This window comes from Hippichthys cyanospilos, chromosome 20 (assembly GCF_059441005.1).
Source record: "Hippichthys cyanospilos isolate Australia breed blue-spotted pipefish chromosome 20, RoL_Hcya_1.0, whole genome shotgun sequence".
Classification (NCBI taxonomy): Eukaryota; Metazoa; Chordata; class Actinopteri; order Syngnathiformes; family Syngnathidae; genus Hippichthys; species Hippichthys cyanospilos.
Window position 1 is genome coordinate 10,779,444 of NC_142388.1, and position 20,680 is coordinate 10,800,123.

The 20,680-nt window shown below is 40.2% G+C and overlaps 1 protein-coding gene across 2 annotated transcripts in view; it reads left to right on the forward strand.

Annotated features, from left to right (window-relative positions):
- The window catches only part of klhl29 (kelch-like family member 29), a 222,498-nt gene that overhangs the window by 158,160 nt on the left and 43,658 nt on the right, over positions 1–20,680 (forward strand). For both annotated transcript variants that reach the window (XM_088403994.1, XM_088403996.1), the window contains 2 exons: positions 2,034–2,146; positions 3,388–3,534. In XM_088403994.1, the coding sequence (XP_088260120.1) occupies positions 2,034–2,146; positions 3,388–3,534 (260 nt within the window). The remainder of the gene's footprint in view (positions 1–2,033; positions 2,147–3,387; positions 3,535–20,680) is intronic.

Genomic DNA, 20,680 nt, shown 5'->3' on the forward strand with positions numbered 1-20,680 from the left:
TGCTGTCAACGTTTTTTTCTAAATCACATTTATGTTTAATGTCATTAGGGAAAATATCTTTTTCTTTTTCTTCAGGTTAAAATATTTACAGTAAGACATATTTATGTAATGTTATGTTGTATAATAATAATAATAATTATAATAATAATAGGATATATGTACCAGAGAAGTGGAAATTCTCACCTAACGCCCACAGGCATAATCAGTGTAATCTATAGTAACAATACATATATAGTAGCACATATTATCAATGTATTTCCGCAGCACTAAATAGTTAATTCATGAGAAATTGTACAAGGCAAGCCACCTTGTTGACAGCGGGCCCAGCACTGCCTTGTTGCATATCGAATACTTGCTTAATGCCACTAGAATGGTGTGTAATGAAGCGCTGGGATGCCATTTCATCTTATTGCTACCATTCCTATACCCACTGCCTTTTTTTTTAAAAAGCTGCGTGGTGCATCGTCCCAATGGGAGTGAAAGCATTAAGCCAAGGAAAGTTTGTAGACTTCTCTCGGGGTCCTTGAAAGATATGCACGTTTTTGTGATTTTGCTACCAAATTTTAGCTTGAAATTTTCAGAATCTTGAGTTTCTGTTAGTGAGGCCGAAGAGCCTGCCTGAAAGTTTGATGACTCACCACGGAAAAGTAACTCTAAAAAGTTCAGCTTCCAGCTAGTGTCACCTAAACATGGCTCGTCTGCCACAAGTCGATGTCACCTAAAAAGTTTGAAAAAGGCTTTGTTGGGTGATCGCGATAATAAAAAAAAAAGCTTCAAATGTCAGTATTTGCATTCCATCTCATGAGTTGTTTGGGGTATGGCGAACACGAGTGAAGCGTATGTCGACAAAAAGGTCAGAAACCGGCGAGCGGAGAAAAGAAAACAGCGGAAACAGCTCCTATTGATTTGTTTTTCTCTATTTGGGCCACACAACGTAAAAAAAGGAAAAAGCAAACATGGAAGCCATTTGTAGACTTCATTTCCTCTGAGACGTCAATTCATTCCGCCTCGACAAGATTCATGACATTTTAGCACATTAGAGCCGTGGGGTGGCGGGGGGTTGTATTCGGGTACAAATGTTTGTCCTTGAGAGAGGAGAAAGCGTGTGTCAAATGTTAGCATCTTCTTGTCAACCTACTTTTGCCTTTGTTTGATGTTAATTCGCACAATTTGACAGCTACTTGCAGGGAAAACAAATTTTGCCTGGAAATCTCCAAAGTGGTTCCGTTCAAGTTCAAGTCTAGTTAAACGGAGAATTTTTTTGAGGGTTTAAGTCATGAAAGAAATGTTGACATATACTTGTGTCATTTTGGATGTTTGGAGAATTCTTCAAAACCTGAGTTGTACAAAACTACACTGGCAGAATTTTCAGCTCCTGTTCGACTTTGAGTTAGCATCAAACAGAAAATCCAAAATGTATGTCAATAAACGGATGAATAAGATGAATGACGCTAGATTGTGCAATCGACAGAAAGGTCTCAAGAACTCCCACCCAAAGTGTGACCTCTTTCATAGGACCGGTTCATCGGTCCGTCTGATTTCACGTCCATTATAAAAGTTTCCTCTGCTCTTCTGATTAATAGCCGTTCACGTTGAAAACAGTCAAAGATCAAAGGGATTTTGTAAGCTCTCCCCCTGCTGGTCATTTGGAGATCTACCTCTTTAATGTGCTCCGGCTAATCCCTAATCCTACTCCCTGCGATCGATTCCCGCCCTGTTTGTTTGTCCCGGGAGGCATTTGGAGTTATTAGAAGTGTTGAGGTTGCTAGAAAGCTGATAAGCTGTGACACAATCCCTTGACATCATCTTCGACGTCCGCCATCTCGCTATCGACCTCATCAATCTGTCTGTGTTCTTCCCTTGTGGGTCTTCTGATTTGACCTTCTGCCTCTTCTTCTTCTTCCTTTTCTTCTGACCTATTTTTCTGTTGGGTTTTCTATTGTTTGAAGTCGTATTAGCAGGAAGTGGTCTTCATCTTGAGCTGTGTAATAAAAATGTCCAATTTTCTTCTCTTTCTTCATCCTGCTTTGCAGAGAAACAGCTGACGGCGGCAAACTGCTTGGGAGTGCTAGCCATGGCGGAGGCCATGACGTGCACGGAGCTGCACAACATGGCTAAAGCCTTTGCGCTCCAGAACTTCCCCGAGGTAAGTCCGGGAACTGGAAGCATATTTAATTTTCTTCTCTGACAATTTGTTTTAAGTTTGAAGATTTGAGGCTCGTTTATAGTCTTTACATTTTCAGAGCAATGACCATTCTGTTTCTAAAATGATATTCGATCCAAGACGCTAGTTGGCTGCAGTCTGAAATTAATACCTTGCTCTTGGTCTGCTAGCGATATTTTCAACTACTTAACCTCAAACCTTCAGGAATAGTCATTGTTCTTGGTTATATAAAACACTGGTCCACGAGTGTCTGCAAGTTGAACTTTCTTTATAAGAATGTTGTCATTTATTAATGTGCTCAAAATGAGTTTGTTTGATCCAACAACATGTGACTGTGGATAACATGCTAGCTAATGTTAGTTCTTGTCTTCAGCATGCTATATAGTGCTGCGTATAGCTCATTAGCATTTTAGTTTGTGCCAGGCATTTCGCTGGGGTGTATGTTAGCATATGCTGACATATACCCCCGTCCACAATAAAAATATCAAGTGTAGACCGGTCCTTGGTCATAAAAAGGTTGGGGACCACTGATCTAGACCATCTAGCCAGTCAACATTTTCAGACAGTCATCGTAAGACTTTCAGGAATGACCATTTTACCACTGGTCTTTGCTCTTTGATTTATATTCCATTCAAGATATTTTAGGTAGCTGGTGTCTAAGATCACAACTTCAGCCTTGTCTCTTAACTTTCAAGTGACTGATATCTTGTCAAATGAACCAGGAATATCATTTGGATTTTGATGCTGTCTACTTCAGGATCCATCAGAAAGCAGCGATTAAATATGTTCTGTTCTTTGGCCCCTGTCTGGTTGCAATTTTTTTTACAATTTGTGATGATTAATGCTCTGTGCCAGGTGCAGGCTACTGGAGGTCATTTAAGTGTTTGAAATTACTACATGATTCAAGGTGTTGCTTAGTCATACCAAATGAAGGATGCGTATACTTCTTAATGCCAGAGCAGCAGTTTTGTGTGAAGTTTGATATACTCCACCTTGGTTATTTATTATGTGATGGATATTTATTGGAAAAAGGCAGTCAAACAGAACTAGGTTCGACGGGGCAGAGAAGACACAAAAAAGATTACAGTAGTAGTGTAAAATGCTAAAGAATTCCCAACAATGTTACATAGGAGTGGAGTTTTACGTAGACTGTCAAGGGATGCAATAAGTAGCAAGTACCTCTGCCAACGCTCGTTCAGTAAGGGCTAATGTTTGACAATCAGGTGGCGGGACAGGAGGAGATCCTGAGCGTGTCCAAGGAGGACCTGGTGGCCTATCTGTCCAACGACAGCCTCAACACCAAAGCAGAGGAGTTGGTTTACGAGACGGTCATCAAGTGGATCAAACGGGACTCCAACTCCAGAGTTCAGGTAAGGAAAGATCGATTCGGCCCTCCCGCTTTTGCACTCGCGGTGTTTTCTTGTTTTCTCAAGAGAAACCAAAGGGCAAACGTCCAGTCGTCGCCCTCGTCTGTTTGTTTGTTCGTCCGTGCGGTGTCATTAAGATTCCTAGAGTTAGTTCATCACAATCAAAGGTTACATCTTCAAGATGGACATCGACAGTACAGAAAAGCGGGTCAAAATAGAAAAAGATTGCGCATAATCGATGAACTCTCGAGGTCAGTGTGTCATCCCTGGCTTCTGTTCATGTAAAAGCCAATGGAGCATCGACCAATAGCCAAGCACAGTTAAAACCTCAGTTGGTGGGATTTTTATCGATTCTGGTGGCAAACGCAAAACCGCTGATTTTTATGACCCGTTTAAAAATGGAAGAGAGATTAGCAAATAAATTTCCGGCCATCCGTCACTGGAGGAGTCATCCATCCTAAGCGATGTCTACTTGTCTGCGAGCGCTGTCCTGCGCCCTCCGGCTCAGACGTCCAAAATCAATGTTAGCTTGTCGACGCCTACATCATTATTCCTTATTCTGCATTTAGCATTGTGCCTTTGATCCGCGGTCCTATCGCATTATCCTCAAGCACGCTTAGGGTCTAAGCAATGTGCCTGTGATATGGGGCTTGGAGACATTTTATGGAATAAGAAGGGTGTAACTTGTCACTAGGACTGGGTATTGGTATTAAAAGTGTACTGTGATATATCGCGATACAGCAAAGCCGTATTGCGATACGTATTGCGATATATTAAAAAAAGACCAGTTCTATTCATTCTTTTCAGAATCCACACATAGACATTTCTAGGCACACATTAAAAATTCATTTAGAAAAAAAGTACCATCTGTATCCAATGGTACCATGTACCAAAAAAAAAGTACTTTTTTTTTTTTTCTTAATTTCAAACATGCGTTAATTAATACTGTATGTCCCCAGCAGTTGGGTATATGCTTTCAGATGGCACTCATGTGGCAGGAATGCACAGGTAGCATTTTGCCAAATGTGCCAGTGTAAATTACTGGTTAACAGTGCTCATCGACCGTAAATGAAACTGATCTGTGACGTCACTCGCGTTGGTGGAAAAAATACGTCAAAAACCAAGGCAAAATCATCACATACAGTAAAACTTCGAGACAAGGGCGCTTCTGTACGTTTTCCCCTTCATATCACGAAAAACTTGGCATATAAAAGAATACAAAACGAAATAAAACAAAACTAGAAATCTCAATCTGTGTTTTTTTCCCTCTTCATGTCACGAAAATTACTCAGCATATAAAAGAATACAAAACGAAATAAAACAAAACTTGAAATCTAAAAATTCCCATTTGATCTAAACGCTTACTGCGGACGACTTTTTTTCCTGTTTGACCTCAATAATTTCCTCTCCTGCTGCACATGCACCTCCACTCTCTCTCTCTCTCTCTCTCTCTCTCTCTCTCTCTCTCTCTCTCTCTCTCTCTCTCTCTCTCAACCAATCTTTCTCTCTCTCCAGGCACAGTATACACACGTAACATTTAATGTGGTGTTTATGAAGCCCTTGAAATGATTTATATGTAAAACACGAATCATAGTATGACAAAAATCATGATACAAAAGCCACTCCGGAGTGGAATGATATAAACAAACAAAATATTACAAAAATATGGCATTTCAGAACTGATACGCAATATATTGGACAATGAATGTCGTATTGCAATATGCGTATTGTGTCACTTCGTATTGTGATACGTCTATTATCGCCTAGCCTTACTTGTCACCCATTTATATATATACAGTATATATATATATATATATATATATATATATATATATATATATATATATATATATATATATATATATATATATAAATAAATAAATTTAAATGTGTGTGTCCGCCTCATGTCACGTGAGTCCAAAACTTCCAGACCGCTCAGTCCAGCAATCTGACCCTTTAATGGGGAGCAGAGTTATTCCAAAAAAGTGGACTTGGGGAGGTGAAAAAGAATGGGACATTTTTCCGCTTGTCTGAACAAGTCATTCACATATTCCTGAGATGTGAGACCCCGGGTCACCTTGTGTTTGAGTCAAGAAGAAGGAACAGAAGATTGCAAAGATTAAAAAAAAAAAAAAAATGGGGGGGAAACAATCGAAGCGTAACAAGAAGCGACTAGGAATCTTGTACCCTGACCTGCTCGGGCGGGAACTGAAAAGCGCCTCCTGCGGATGGTTCCGTCGTGCCACATTCATGGTCCGCATCCACCGGCGCTTCATCCCGAGGCGGAAAATCACTCCTGCGGAACCTGTGACAACTTTTAATGACATGTCATGGCACAATGTCGCCACGCGACTTTTAAGCCGTCAGCTATTCGCTATGTGCGTGTGCGACTTTGCATTCTTCTCAGCGCGCCCCCGTTTTTGTGTGTCATAAGCTGCGGGCTATATTGCGGAAAAGTGGCATATTGAACGCGGCGGGCAAATAATATGCAATTTTCTCTTTCCGCTACCCTGTCAACTTGTGTCTGATGGCGGCAGGAAACGAGGCATGGACATCGCTTGGAGACAGAAGAGGGCATTAGTGTGTATTCTGGTGAAATTGTATGTATTTCAGGGGGGGTCCTGATTCGACCCTTCCAAAATTCACTCTGTAGCACCCCCTGGAAAGTAATAAAAAAAAAAAGTCAGACTCACCCGATCGACATAAAAATGGCACCAGATATTTATCATGACAAGACGTACCAAAAAAGCCTCAAGGACCTACACCTGAAATTGAAGCATTTTGGATGAAGGAGCCCAATCCAGACAGTCGTAAAAGGAAAATCATGCCATGTCACCAATGGAAGAAATGACCACATTTTCCTTACTATAAGCCACGCTGGTATATCGGCCACAGCAGCAAAAATTAAGCAAAAAAAACCAACAACAACTATTTTTGTCACAGATAAGCCGGACTGGACGATAAGCCGCAGGTCATAACATCAGATATTTATGCAAAAAGATGGCATATAGTTTTTACATTTTTTTAGTAATTTAATTTTTTTGTCATGGTCCGCCAACAGCAACATCCTCACTTTAACAGACAGAACATGCTTGCATCTTTAGTCCCAACAGACTTATAGAAAATGGATGGATGGATGGATACAGAATACTCTTAGTTAAAAAGCAGTTCAAAATCAAAAGCAATACTTCAGTAGCATCTTCATCTGTCTCCCTAGTTTGATAGATTATTTTAGTGAACATAAAAACACATTGCATATAATTCATATATACAGTCCTAAATATATAAATAAAATCATATATACATTATACTGTATGTACAAATTTACACAATTTTGCTTGAGTCTATTGGACTGATTACTTATTATGCTAATACTGTGGGCCCCTGGTTTACGAGATTAATTCGTTCCACGGTTGTGATTGTAGCGCGAATTTGCCGTATGGTGGGCAAATCATCTCCACATACTTCTCCCTTTAACATCACTAGCAATCTTGGGACTCATGGATAACCAATTCAAGTTTGAATTAAGCAATAAAATGCATAATAAACACAATATTTAAAGCACTCTCATACAAAATCAAGTTTTTAGGCAGCCATCTTTGTGACCCTGTGCGCTGACCAATAGCAGACCAGCATCTTCATGACCTCATCACGCTGACCAATAGTAGACCAGTATCTTAGGGAGTCGAGACACTGACCAACAGCAGACCAGCATTGTAGTGACACGTTGCAGCGGAGGCAGTTTGACGCCAACAGAAAATAAGAGCAATTACCCAAAAACACCTCAAGAAGGAGGCTAAACCAACCAACACAAGCAAACCAACAGGTCATGACAGTTGTTGATGTTAATCGTAAAGCGGGATAAATGCCTTAAAGAGGGGCTGAAAAAACTCAGTATTCCCCATCGTAACATGAAAAAAACGTAAGCCGGGGAGGCCGTAACCCAGGGGTCCACTGTACTACAGTATGCTACGACTTTTGCTCTTTTTCAATTTAGACATTTTTATATTTTGAATCATATATTTTTAAAGCTCTTTTTCAGCGCAGCCATTGCTTCACATATTTTCAGTTCTATTTCATAGTTGTTCCATAAATTGAAACCTTGAACAGATACAAACATTTGCTTGACCGGTGAAAAAACCCGCAGATAAGCCGCACTGGACTATAAGGAGCTCAGATCATGAGGAAAAATTCGTAGCTAATAGTCGGAAAAATACAGTATATATCAATCATCCCTCTTTTACGAACTCGTCCGATTCCATCACTTCAAATTTCTGTTCAGATTTCAAATGTTCCTGCAAATTGGGCCCGACGCGGGGTCAGTTCAGTTTGAAGCATTTCAGGGCCAAATGATCCCCAATAGAAGGCGGATATTATAAAACATGGGTGAGTTATCTACTAACAAAAGCGCCACAGTACCGTTTGACTCGGTTCAAGTTCCGGTCATTATCCAAGGTTGCCGATGGTTCTATCTAAACAAAGTAATGACGGCCGCCTCTTCTCTGCAGTCTGAAAGCAAAGTGGAGTCGCAAGACAACTCGGGCGTTTCATTCTCCTCTGAAGGACGATTGTGGCAGACGCAAAGTTGCTCATCTCCCCAAAAATACAATTAACCTCACTTAATGGCGCGTGGCGATGAGTCTTTTGCGCTTCTCAACTCAAAAGACAATGGCGAAATGAAAAGCGACACGGCAGGTAAAATGGGGTCGTTTTTGTCTTTTTAGATGATTAGGAATCAGTTTAAATATGCACGCACGCACACATTGCCTCAAAGCACGTTTGTCCTCTGATATTTATTCTGATATCATTTGTTCAGGCATAAAAAAAAAAAAAATGAAGAAAATGACATCAGCTTATTACGTGAGTACCACATTAGCACATGAAGTAATACCTTTAACTGTGTTCATTTGGCCCAGGGATGGCAAATGTCATGCCGGGCCATTGTTATTCCCACTAATGGCTGGGCCGACTTTTTTTTTTTTTTTTTTTATCAGGCAAAACACGCCATTAAGTGTCCTTTTTAGCCGTGTTACAGTCGCTGGCCACTTTCCAAGGAGACAATTAATCAGCCTCTTTTGTCACCTGGCCAGATAGGATCCGCTATGAAATGAAATGTCGGCATGAGGCCTAATGGAGGTCCCATTCAGGCTTTTGGCAGTGACTGGCCTCCAGTAATTGAAGGAGTGCGCCGGCGATACAAAGGACCGCTGAGTGAACGAGGACGAGTGTCCCGCCGTCGCCCCTGTCGAAAAACCGACGCAGGAAACGTTCAAGTCTCGATCGTATCTGGATCAATGTTGGATATTAGGCGTTTTTGATCATGCAGCTTTAATGCCCGCAGTAGATTGAGAAAAAAATAAGTTTCGGAATTCAGTTTTTCTTTCGGTCTAGGACTGCGGTTCTCAAATGGGGATACGTGTACCCCTAGGGCTATGTGAAGGCACTTTAGAATGTACGCAAGATTTTAACAAGGTTAATGCAGCAAATAAAATGTAATGAATGTAATTTATAAGCATTAGGTTTTATTTTCGAATTACAAGCAAATTAATTGGAACTTTTGCACCGTTTGCAAAACGGTGTTTGCGCTTCTGAGCATGCCACTCCACGTTTTTCAAATTTGCCGAGGACCCCAATTGCAAATGTGAGTGCAAACAAAACCAAAAAAATAAAACGAAGCCAACGATAAATCAAGTTTATCTGCATAGCCCCGAATCAGCACAGTACAAAAGAAATTGTACAGAACGTTACAAATACAAAACGGCATCCCCTGAACAAAGCACCCGGAAGAGAAAGGAAAAACTCCAAAACCCCATCTAGGGAAAATGAGAAACCTTCAGAAGGGACCGCAGGTGGGAGGAGCCACCTTCCAGGATCTAAATATTGTGCCCTTTTTATTCACCAACAGATTCAAGTTGACAATGAGTATATTTGTTACTTTTCAGCTGGACTGAAGTTTACAAAATAAAAATTTCAAATTGCACGCCTCCTCATAACAAACTGGGCCAATTTCCCCCAAACAGGTTGCTGACAATTATTTAGTGACGAAATAATCACTCTTTGATGATGGATTACGTATTTGACAATTTTCAAAAGTATTACATTTTTTTTTAGTATATTAAACCGGTTGAATTGATTGCTTTATCGACAAGTCATGAAAACGTCTTAATATAAAATAAAATATGTCTTTTTCATTAATAAGCCAAATTATTCCACGGACCCCTGCAGTCAGACCCCCATGTTGAGAACCACTGGTCTACCTGGGTAAATTTTCTTAGCTGAGGGACTTTCATGTCTTGGAGAAACTGTGTTTTTTTTTTACTTGTTTGGATGGGTGGATTTTTTTTTTTCCAAGCATTCTTTGAGCGCTCCAGAATAAGTTTGTGACACAATAGAAAATTGGCAAGTTTAGCGACGTGCCGAGGCCAGAAAATAGAATTGGGTCATTGAGAGCATGTAGCGTAAATGCCAGCATTGTCTACGGCGATATGTACGTGTCGCCTGCTGATTTGGAAGCGAGGGGTGGGGCAGGGGCTGGGATGCAGGCCAGTGAACTGTGGACCTCCACGGACATCTGTGCGGTCCCACAGCGTGCTCAGTCCTGATGTGTGCAGCCAGATGGACGCGCCCGCTGGACCGTGGCAACTTTGTATCCGGAGCAGGTCAAAGCCGCGCTGTCTTACTCAGGCTGGAGCCTACTGGACGGATTAGCCATTAAGCTAATACTACAGCACAGTATGCCGTTATTTATTACAGCAATTAATTGCTCATCTGAAAACGCGACTATATTTTACTTGGTTTGATTCCATAACTAATGAAGTGGCAAGTACAACTTGCGATGAGGGATTCTATTACTGTATTTTTTTTCCGTTTTATTGCCTACTTTATTATTTGCTCGATTGTGCAGTGTAGTGTACGCCTGCGATCGTAAACTTGTCAAACTCGGTTCGACCATCTCCAAATGGAGTATCGGTTGGCAACTATTGAACAAGTTATCAGGAAATGCTTTAAGCTGTTTAATGCCACTCCCAGTCAAACTAAACATAAAAAAAGAAAATTACACTTTTGTGTATTTAAAGCAACAGACTAGCTTTGCCGATGGAAAGTCCACTTAGTTTAATAGTAACAAATAACCGTAAATGTCATTAACATGCTAAAGATAGAAAACAACACAAATGATGAAGAAAAACATGTAAACAGAAATAAAACAAATATATAACATTATATAGAACAAATATATATTTATCAATATGGAAGTCACTGGCCTCACGCTGAAATCTTATTTTTCCAAACAAATCTATATTACTGGTTAGTCCACGTCAGTGTTATTTTTACAAATTATTAAACAATCTGATCTGTTGGAAATAGCTTGCTTTTTCCCACAACGCTATGCTTACTCTAATTTCCTTGTTTGGGGTATCCTGAAAAGCAATGATTTTGAAGATATGAGGATACCACTCGACGGCAGTCATGGATAAAATATAGATTAAATTAGTTTATAAATACACCTTTAATTTTACAACATCTTACATAGTGGCTTAATAGTAGCAGAAGATGTGCTAGTCTTCTTCGTTGGTTTCTGCAGGTCTATATTGTACTGCCTCCAGTGGCCAAGGTGGGCACAACACGAGGAGCACAGTGAATTGAGCTGCGGAATTAAATCATAATGCATCCTTGTTTATTTTATTTTATTTTGTTTATAATGTATTTAATTATGGCTTTGCTCTGTTTTTATAAAGAACAGTTTTATGGAATGCTGGTTTTCCTTATAAAAGAAAAATATTCTTTTGGGGGGGTGGTAGGATCATTGACATTTTCATTTATTTCAACAGGGAAAGACACAGTAATTTGTTTGTAAATAAAAAATAATTACAGGACTAGTTAAGCGACATTGCTCTACTGGCACGCATTCCCAGGTGTGTACCTACTGTTTTGGGCAGACAGCTTATGAGACGAAACATCTCTCCCCGCGTGCAGCGAGGAGTCTTGGAGCCCAACATGCTCCTTTTCTCCCAATGAAGTCATGCTGAAAGACGTTACACCTGTCAGTCGCGGCTCAGGGCGACATGCCCCCCCACCACACACACACACACACACACACACACACACACACACTCCAGCTCCTCGGTCTGTTCTCCCACTCACCATCAACCAACCCCCTCACTACCCAGCTCGCTCACATCCTCTCCGACTGACACGCACTCACACAAAGTCACGCAGATGCCGAAAAACACCATTTGCGGCCAAGCGCGAGCATATTTTCCCGGCGCGTAATGTGTGCAGCGTGCTCTCATTGCAGTTGAATGGCTTTCCTTGTGAGGCTGCGCACTCCTTTTGCACGCGTGTATGTGTGTGTGTTGTTATTCATGTGGAGAGAGTCGACTTGTCTATTTTTCAAACCAAAGCAGCCGACGTGACCCTTTGTGTGTCATTTGGTTGAGTCATTTAGCGTTGCAAGGCTTTAATGGGAATTTTGACTGGAGCGGGCTGCTGTAATGTATTTTTCTTTAGACGGGACGAAGCAGCATGTGGCTCCCACTGCCGACATGTTTGTTTGTATGGCTGAAATTAGCCCGTTTTGAGGAGGCTAGAACATTCCTTACCAAATTTGACTTTTCAAGTTATGACCTGGTTTAGCCTATATATTATATGTGAATACGACACTGTTTAATGGTGCATTACCTAACTAATATCCACCAATTAGAGTGGATGGGCAAGGAATATTTTAGGAAGAACCCATTTGCTTTTGCTACAGAAGCAGAATGATCAGATTATGAAAACATAATTATGCGTTTTCTTTACCTTCGTTTGTTTACCAATGGACATTTCAGTAAGCCGCAACCCTGAAAATCGTCTGACCTTATCACAGCACTTTAGAGAATTTCACACATTTGAAGAATTTTACCATTTTTGAAACAAGTGGTTATTTAAGTATTTATTTGTTTATTTATTTATGTATTTATTTGTCATAGTTACCACTATTACGAACAAACATTTTTTGAAATTATCACTGGATAGGATTTTATTTTGCATTAAAGGGTATTACCAAAACAGTTTTTCTCATTGAGATTATTTACCAATGATCGATGTTTCTCAAAGCACCACAGTTTATTATTGCTCAGCTGAGCCTTCCAAATAACTGTTTCAATCCAGCAAAAAAAATCTACCAGTCCATTAGTTTCCAAGGTTAAAAACATTTATACTGTAAACAATGTTGGTAGCAATGCATTAGAAAAGTAATGCAATTACTGTAATGCATTACTTTTGTCATAACACGGTAGTGTAATGCATTACACACAAAAAATGGTAATATTTTGCTCAATACAAATGAAAGTAACGCAGTGCATTATAATTCATTTTTAACCTTTATTATTTCCCCAAATTCACCAAAAACGCCGCAATGAGTGGTTCAGCAGTAGACAACAGGTTGAATATGGATAATACGTACACAAGATGGACGTACGCCCATTACTTTCAGTTCGTCAGAGATCAAGACAAGAAGAATATAATCGTTAGGTGAACCAAAGAGCTGTCCACTTTGCGAAATAGCACCAGTAATTGGTACCAGAGGATTTGAGTGGAGGGTAAAACAAAGCAGGCAAAATTAATCTCTTGCTCGGGGATGTCATTTCCATGTAAGCTAATGCAAATTGAACTCATGTTAAACAGTACGTTAAACACAATAACGATGATGTAGGCTAGCTAACGTTAGTCCCTCCGAAACCATCTACAGTCAGCCCCCTGCTTACGAGCATCCTGATTTGCGAACATTCCGCCTTACGAGCGTGGATCAGGGAGAATTTTGTCCTCCGCTTACGAGCAAACCTCTCGTCTTGCGAGCATTCCCAAACCAGCCATTGAGTATGTAGAAATGTTCTCGCCTAACTGCGTCAATATATTCAGCAGTTGCGTCATCTACATTCATTAATAGATACTTATGGCGGTAACGTGAACGCTATTGGTCTTACAATCTCACACTGACTGTCTCACTCACGGTGTCTAAATATATTACCATTTAAGTGTAGTGTTTGTACAGCTAAAGGGAAAAACAGCTGACATGAAATTAAATGTGCCGATTGCAGGACAAAGAATTGTCATTGGTTTAAATGTGTGTTTTTTTTTTAATTAATTGTCAATACATTCCAACCGTTTAAAAAAAAGTGCGAATAATTATCAGTCAGTCAAGGAGACGCCAATATGCTATTGGTCGATTAAGGTCACCCGGTCTCACTCACGGAGATGCTATTGGCCGGCGTCACACGTCAATCACAGAAATGCCGATATGCTATTGGCCGAACGCCTTTATCTAGCTTGATGGGACAGGATGGAAGGAAGTAGACAAAATGAGTGAAAAACGGAATGTTTTGAAGACTTTGCAAACTTTATCTGTTAGACATAGCTTCTAAAATTACTAGCAGCGGTAAAGGAAGAAATAAGAGGATGATGTTTTAGTATCTCCGTGATTTGCACCATGACTGAAAGAGTTACTGTAACACTGTAAGATCAATAGCCTATATGCGTTGCCGTATTAACTCAAGAGGTTAATCTCTGCACCCTATTACGGGTGATGATACAGCGCTATATAATGGTTGCTAGACAAGATTGCATGTCAGTTTAGTCGGCGATCTCCCGATATGCATTGGGACAGCGTCATTGTTGCAATTTTGTGAGTTGTAACCAAAGGTGAACTGACGCTCGAACAAGCCATAAGTGTGCTGCCTAGTAAATGCAACACACACAACCACCTCTCCGCTTCCACCGTGCTCAATTCACGTCGGGAAAAACAGTTGACATGAAATTAAGTGTGCCGATTGCAGGACAAAAAATCGTCACAGATTTAAATGTGTTTTAATCAATAAGATGTCAATACATTCCAACCGTTTAAAAAAAAAGTGCAAATAATTATCAGTCAGTCAAGGAGACGCCAATATGCTATTGGTCGATTAAGGTCACCCGGTCTCACTCACGGAGATGCTATTGGCCGGTGTCACACGTCAATCACAGAAGTGCCGATATGCTATTGGCCGAACGCCTTTATCTAGCTTGATGGCACAGCTGGTTGGGATGGAAGGAAGTAGAGAAAACCCTGACTGAAAAAGTTACTTTGACACTGTAAGACCAATAGCATATCTGATTTACCGTATTGACTTAGAGCATTCATCTCTGCTCATCTCTGCTTATCTCAGCACAAGTCACGTCTTTCCAAAGGTAAAAGTCATTTATCCTTTGTATTTGTTATTTAATGCAACTGTACAGTAGATTATGTCACTTAATATTAATTTATGTATACAGCGTGATGATTTCCTAAGGCTTCTGCGCGCGTTGCACGCACTCACGAATTAACATGGGTTTGGATTGCCCGCTATACGAGCAATTCGAGATACGAGCGTAGCCGCTGAACGGATTAAGTTCGTAACCCGGGGGCCCACTGTATTTTTGAAACGTCTGTCCTGAACTCAGCCGACTGCACTTGAATTTGAATATTAACGTTGAAAATGCGGAATGCAAATGTAAAATGATATTATCCTCCTGTTCGATTATTGGCCATAATACTATGTAACTCCCTCCTTCCGGAACTGCGTGACTACCACCTAGAGCACCGGAGTGGAAACTCGAGTGAAGAGTAATTGTATCAGGCATCCCTCTGGATTGTTTGTGTGTCCCGAGTGCTTATCTGAGCCCATTAGCGAGGGAGCGTTGCATGTTGGGAGTCACGTTGTTTAGGCATATGGTCTCCTCATCCGGAGAGAATAAGAGAAGCGGGCAAAAAAAAAAAAAAAAATCTAAAAGTAGCTGCCGCGCATGAGCTCGGACCTCCCGTGGAGAGCTTCCATATGTTGGGCAAGTTAGCGCTTGCACGCCAGTTGTCATAATAAATGAGCATGACGAACAGAAACTACTAAAATTGAAGTAAGCAGTCTACTAATAGGAGTCATGTTGGAAAATTCTGACTTTGTTGTTAAGTGACCGCATTAGCGCAATTTGATCAGATACGACTTTAAAAAGTTGGGGTTCTGAGCTGAGATGATTGTTTACAGTATTGAATCGGTCTAAAAATAGCCTCTTCATTTTTTTCTCTCCCCAAGACTTTGTCATCATTTTTTAAAAGCCTTGTCTAGGTGTCTGGTCGGAGAAGACGAAGGTGACAGCTCTCGCAATTCGTCTGTCAGCACGACGTTCGCTTTTACTCGAGAGCGAGAGAAAGAGAGAGCGATGGCCGTCGAGCTCCGCGAGGATGGAGAAAAATGGTGTCCGTCTCTCCCCTGCTCGCTCTCAATTCATGAACATCGTTCACCGGTGGGAATGTCATGAGTGATGTCCCGGGGAGACGTTACCCTTTGAGGACATAAATGTCATCATGCGCACTTACTACACTGAGCTTCAACCAATATATATAGCATTGCTACTATACTGCGCGTGTATGGAAAAAGATCGCTGTCAAATAGACGTATGCGTGTTTAACCATTCGGATCAGTGCGACTCTAAATTGTGTGTGAGATTTTTTTTTCCTGATTGACTTTGATTTCATTTTATTGTTCAAGGTTCTAACGATATTTTCAGATGAATCTTTGAGTAGCACTATGAGATATCTCTTCAGAGGAAATTCATGATCTCGTTCTTAACGATGAAGTGGCTATGTAGAACTTTTTATTTTCACCGTAGAGACAGGGAACAAAAAGTGAAAATGGTTAAAAAAAATCAAGTTAGGTATGCTGAGCGAGTAGAAACATAAGATGGCCGCCAGTGGCTTAACTTCTCGCTAATACGAGTAAGCGGCATTGTTAGTCCGTTCAGATACAGGTCTGTGGGTTAAATGCAATATGCTAGCTAGTTGCTACTGCTAGCCTTTTAGTCACTTGTTCCTACACTGCAGTCTGTAGGTTACACTGAATTATGCTTGCTAGTAGCTACTGCTAGCCTTTTATTCACTTGTTCCTACAGTGCAGTCTGTAGGTTACACTGAATTATGCTAGCTAGTAGCAACTGCTAGCCTTTTAGTCACTTGTTCCTACACTGCAGTCTGTAGGTTACACTAAATTATACTAGCTAGTAGCTACTGCTAGCCTTTTAGTCTCTTGTTCCTACAGTGCAGTCTGTATGTTACACTGAATTATGCTAGCTAGTAGCTACCGCTAGCCTTTTAGTCACTTGTTCCTATACTGCAGTCTGTAGGTTACACTGAATTATGCTAACTAGTAGCTACTGCTAGCCTTTTAGTAGTAATGGCTAAATGAAGCCTCATGAAGCATGTAGTGGAAATTTAAAGCACTTCCATTTAGCCCTTTTAAACCGAGAGCTTCATGTAAAGGAGTGAAAAAAAATCACAAATGCTTCATGAGGCTTCACATGACCATCACTACCTTTTTAGCGAATTAGAGTATACATCAGTGTGTTGACTGTTGCTGCCATACGGTGCCCCCTGCTGTAAGGAATTGCAATAATTCAGACGGCTACCGAGCAGAGCTTTCTTTACTTGTGGCTTCCGTTTTTTTTTCTTTTTCTTTTTTTTTAACATAGAGGCTGACAGCTTGCGTATTCACCGCAAGCGTGCATCTCATTTCCATTGCGAGCGTAGGAGGATGAGCGAGGAGCAACAGTGGACAGAGAGAGAGATAGAGAAATTTAGGGAGCTGGGGGAGAGTGCACATGTTCCACAATGCATTTTGAAGCTGGCTTTGTTATACTGTATTAATCATTCAAAAGCCCCCCCCCCCCATGAGTCCCCGCCAATTCACAATTTGCAAGTAGGTCACATTGATTTTACTCTTATAAAATTGCCCCTCAAAAGAAACTGAGCAAAATGTTCACTTATTGTTGTAAAATTTCAACAATTTTAACAAAAGTGACAATTTTTTTGAAATGCCAATGCTTTATTTATCTTGCAGTTCTCTCATAAGATTGCATCTTATTTTGTTAAGTGGATTACAGTCGAGATGTTTCATTATGTATTCATAAATATCTAACCACAAAAAATGTTAGTGTCAGACCTGTTCGCAAAAAGAAATAATTATAAATATTTGTACACAGAAAAATAATAAACAAAGCTTCCTCTTTTGGGGTTACAGAAAAAAATAAATGATTAGCTTAATTATTAATAAATATTTAACCATAAAAAGTAGCGTCAGACCTGTTCGCAAAAAGAAATAATTATAAATATTTGTCTACAAATATTTAACTTAAAGTGTCCTTTTTTGGGATCATAGTAGAGATGTGTTCAAAAAAAAAATCGTTAACTTGACAGGTAACGAGTGTTGGCACATGACAAGTTGGTTCAAACCTTTAGCGTTAGCACTAGCGTTTTGGGCTCTTGACAGCCTAGCATTATTTTTAGACTTGTTTGTCATATTTGAGCATATTTATGTGTTTTTGTCTTTTCTATGCCACCTACCTTTTTAGCAGAGACCAGATGCCATCAGTCTAATGTAGTTTTCCTGCAATTTCCAACCTGTTTATAGAGATTAGCGGGGGACCACAGCAGATGCAAATTTGGTTTTGGGGGCGGATTTGCAGATGGTTCACACACTACACACGTGCTTGTTTTATATTTTTGTTTCTCCTCTTCTTGAAAAGTTTAGTTGAGGAACGGGGGGACTCAAGTTGGGTATCGTATCGAGAGCTTGTCACTGACAGTTGCATTTTGGCGATCCCTGCGCTGGTTGCCATGGCGACCGCCTCCTCTCCGCCTCACTGGATGGATTCATCCTTTTTGCCGGTCACATTGTGACAGTTCAAACTTTATCGAGGATTACAGTAATCTCCCGCTATATTCCGGCCTACGATTCAGGATCTTGCTGTATCAGGGATTTCAATCCAATTCAGCCCCTTAAAAACATGTAGTTTTCATCAACATAGAACTGTGTTGTAAAAAGTAAAAAATAACAACATAGTAAAATTGCATGTAAGAAAATAGTCTTTTGAAACGTAATCAAGTCAATAGTCATACGCATGCACTGTAGTATCAGTGTTTAGTTTTGTCTTGAATGGGCGTGGCCTGGATATCATGAGCTGGAGTCTTGCGAGTGTTCTCCGTATTGTATTCGAGTGCCCCGCTCAATATTGGGCCCGGTGTGCATCTGCGACTTTTTTGTGACGCAACGTCTGCGGCTGTCACTCAGATCCATGCGAAAATGACTTTCTGTTGTCTCCCTGCCAGAGCCAATTTGGACTCAACCTCTGTCAAGCTTTTAGGGATTAATGCAGCGCATTAGAGCAAGAACCGTATTGATTTTTGTGCAACATCCAGTGCGCTTTCATTGAGGATTACTGTTATCTCACATCATTTAAGTTTCATTTAAGGCACCACCAATATGGATATTTCGATGTTTGGAAGAATACAATTCTGATAGGCAATTAATTGGCCTAAAAATTAAAAAATATTGACAATGTTTTAGATGCCGTATTTCTCCATGTACAAGTCAAGTTTGTTCCCCCTCATTTTCAACCCTGATACTGGGAGGGTCGACTTAGACCCACATTACTCAAAACCAGTCCAATTTTTTCCACATGTGTTTGATTAACATCAATTTGAATGCGAAATGAGTAATATTGTGTCATTTACAAGGCTTAAAATGATTATACATACCTTTAAGTCAAAATAGTATGAATCCGGCGGACTTTGACCCATTATGAAAAGGAAAACATGGCTTGACTTGTTTGTTGAAGACAAAAATGCGAGAGCAGTGGGACGTGTGGATTTCAGCAGGTGGGGGTAGAACCCCAGCAAAGAGCAACCGATCCACGCTGTGATCTCGCCACAGTCATCACTTGGGTAAAGAAGGTTTCAGCAAAGCACTTCTGGAGACTCCCATTTCAAACAAAATGATGATCTTTGTGCAAATGATGAATAGATGGGAGGACGTCCAGGATTTAAATGGGAGGAGATATTTGGCATGACAGATAGTGATGATGACTTTTAGGGCTTTTCGACAAATTCATATTCAGCTGTCAGAAAAATAAAGCGTTGAAACTTCAGATCATTTTATTGTGGCAACATTAGTTTCAGTATTTCCGCCCATGCGTACTTTGCCTCACAGTCTTTTGTCATTTCTGAAACCCCCCCATAACCGCAACAGTATGTTTTTTGATGTACGATGATGAAAAGCATCTAAAAGTAGCGAAATGTTGTCATTTTAATAACACATACCATGTGTTTTAATTGCACAGCCATGATATATGTAACCACTAAAGTCAGGGGTAGCCCTATACTCGCGTTTTTGTAAAATTCACCTAAATTGAAGTAAAAAAGGGGGCTCAACTTGTACATGTATATGGTCACCGTTGTTGATCACATGACGGTTATAACAGTCAAGGTTAGAATTACATAGGCAGAAAATTTGACTAAAAGATTTTTTTTTCTGTTAATATTTGTTTAAACATCATCATAAATTGGCTGTTTGTTTTTTTAAAACTGGCTTTTTATGAGTCATTAATGTGTGTAAAGTAATTTGGTTGATTTAGTCAGGGTCCTAGTTTAAATTTTTATTTATTTTGTGGGACCATCTGCTAATGAAAAGTCTATTTCAAATTGCACATACACACACACACAAAGTACAGACGTCTCAGGAACCCTTTCAACAACCTAAGAATAGAAAAAAAAATGCTATACAGTACTTGGCTTCCCTCTAAGGTGAGAATCATATTGATTTTTTTTTTTTTTTCCCCCATTATGTAATATGTGAGGTAAACTCAGATGGTAAATCGTTGACCTCTTGTGAGCGTCTGCGTCCCAACAAAGACTTTGCAGCTCAAGAGCGCTTACGCAGTGAAATAAGTGATGCCTCTGGTGACACGCCGAATGCTTCTTTTCTTTCAACCCAAGCAACAAGCAGCGATTGTCTGGCAGTCTCCTTTCAGGAGTCGACGAGCGGCATTATTTCATTCAGTATGTTTATGTTTCCTGAAGGTCCTCGATGTTCGCGAGGTGTCATGGTGATATAGGAAAAGAAAAGTTGCACTTACAAAATCAATGAGGCCCATTCTTTTTTGACAGCTCGCCGGTATTTGTGTTGTTTACAGCACTAAATTGTGTAAGTGTGGCTGGTGCAGACAAAACCCAAATGCACCCTTGGAGACTGAAGAGATAGCACAAATCCCTAGGAGTAACATTAGCAGTTCTTTTCAGAGGATAAAGAATATATGCTCATGAGTATTT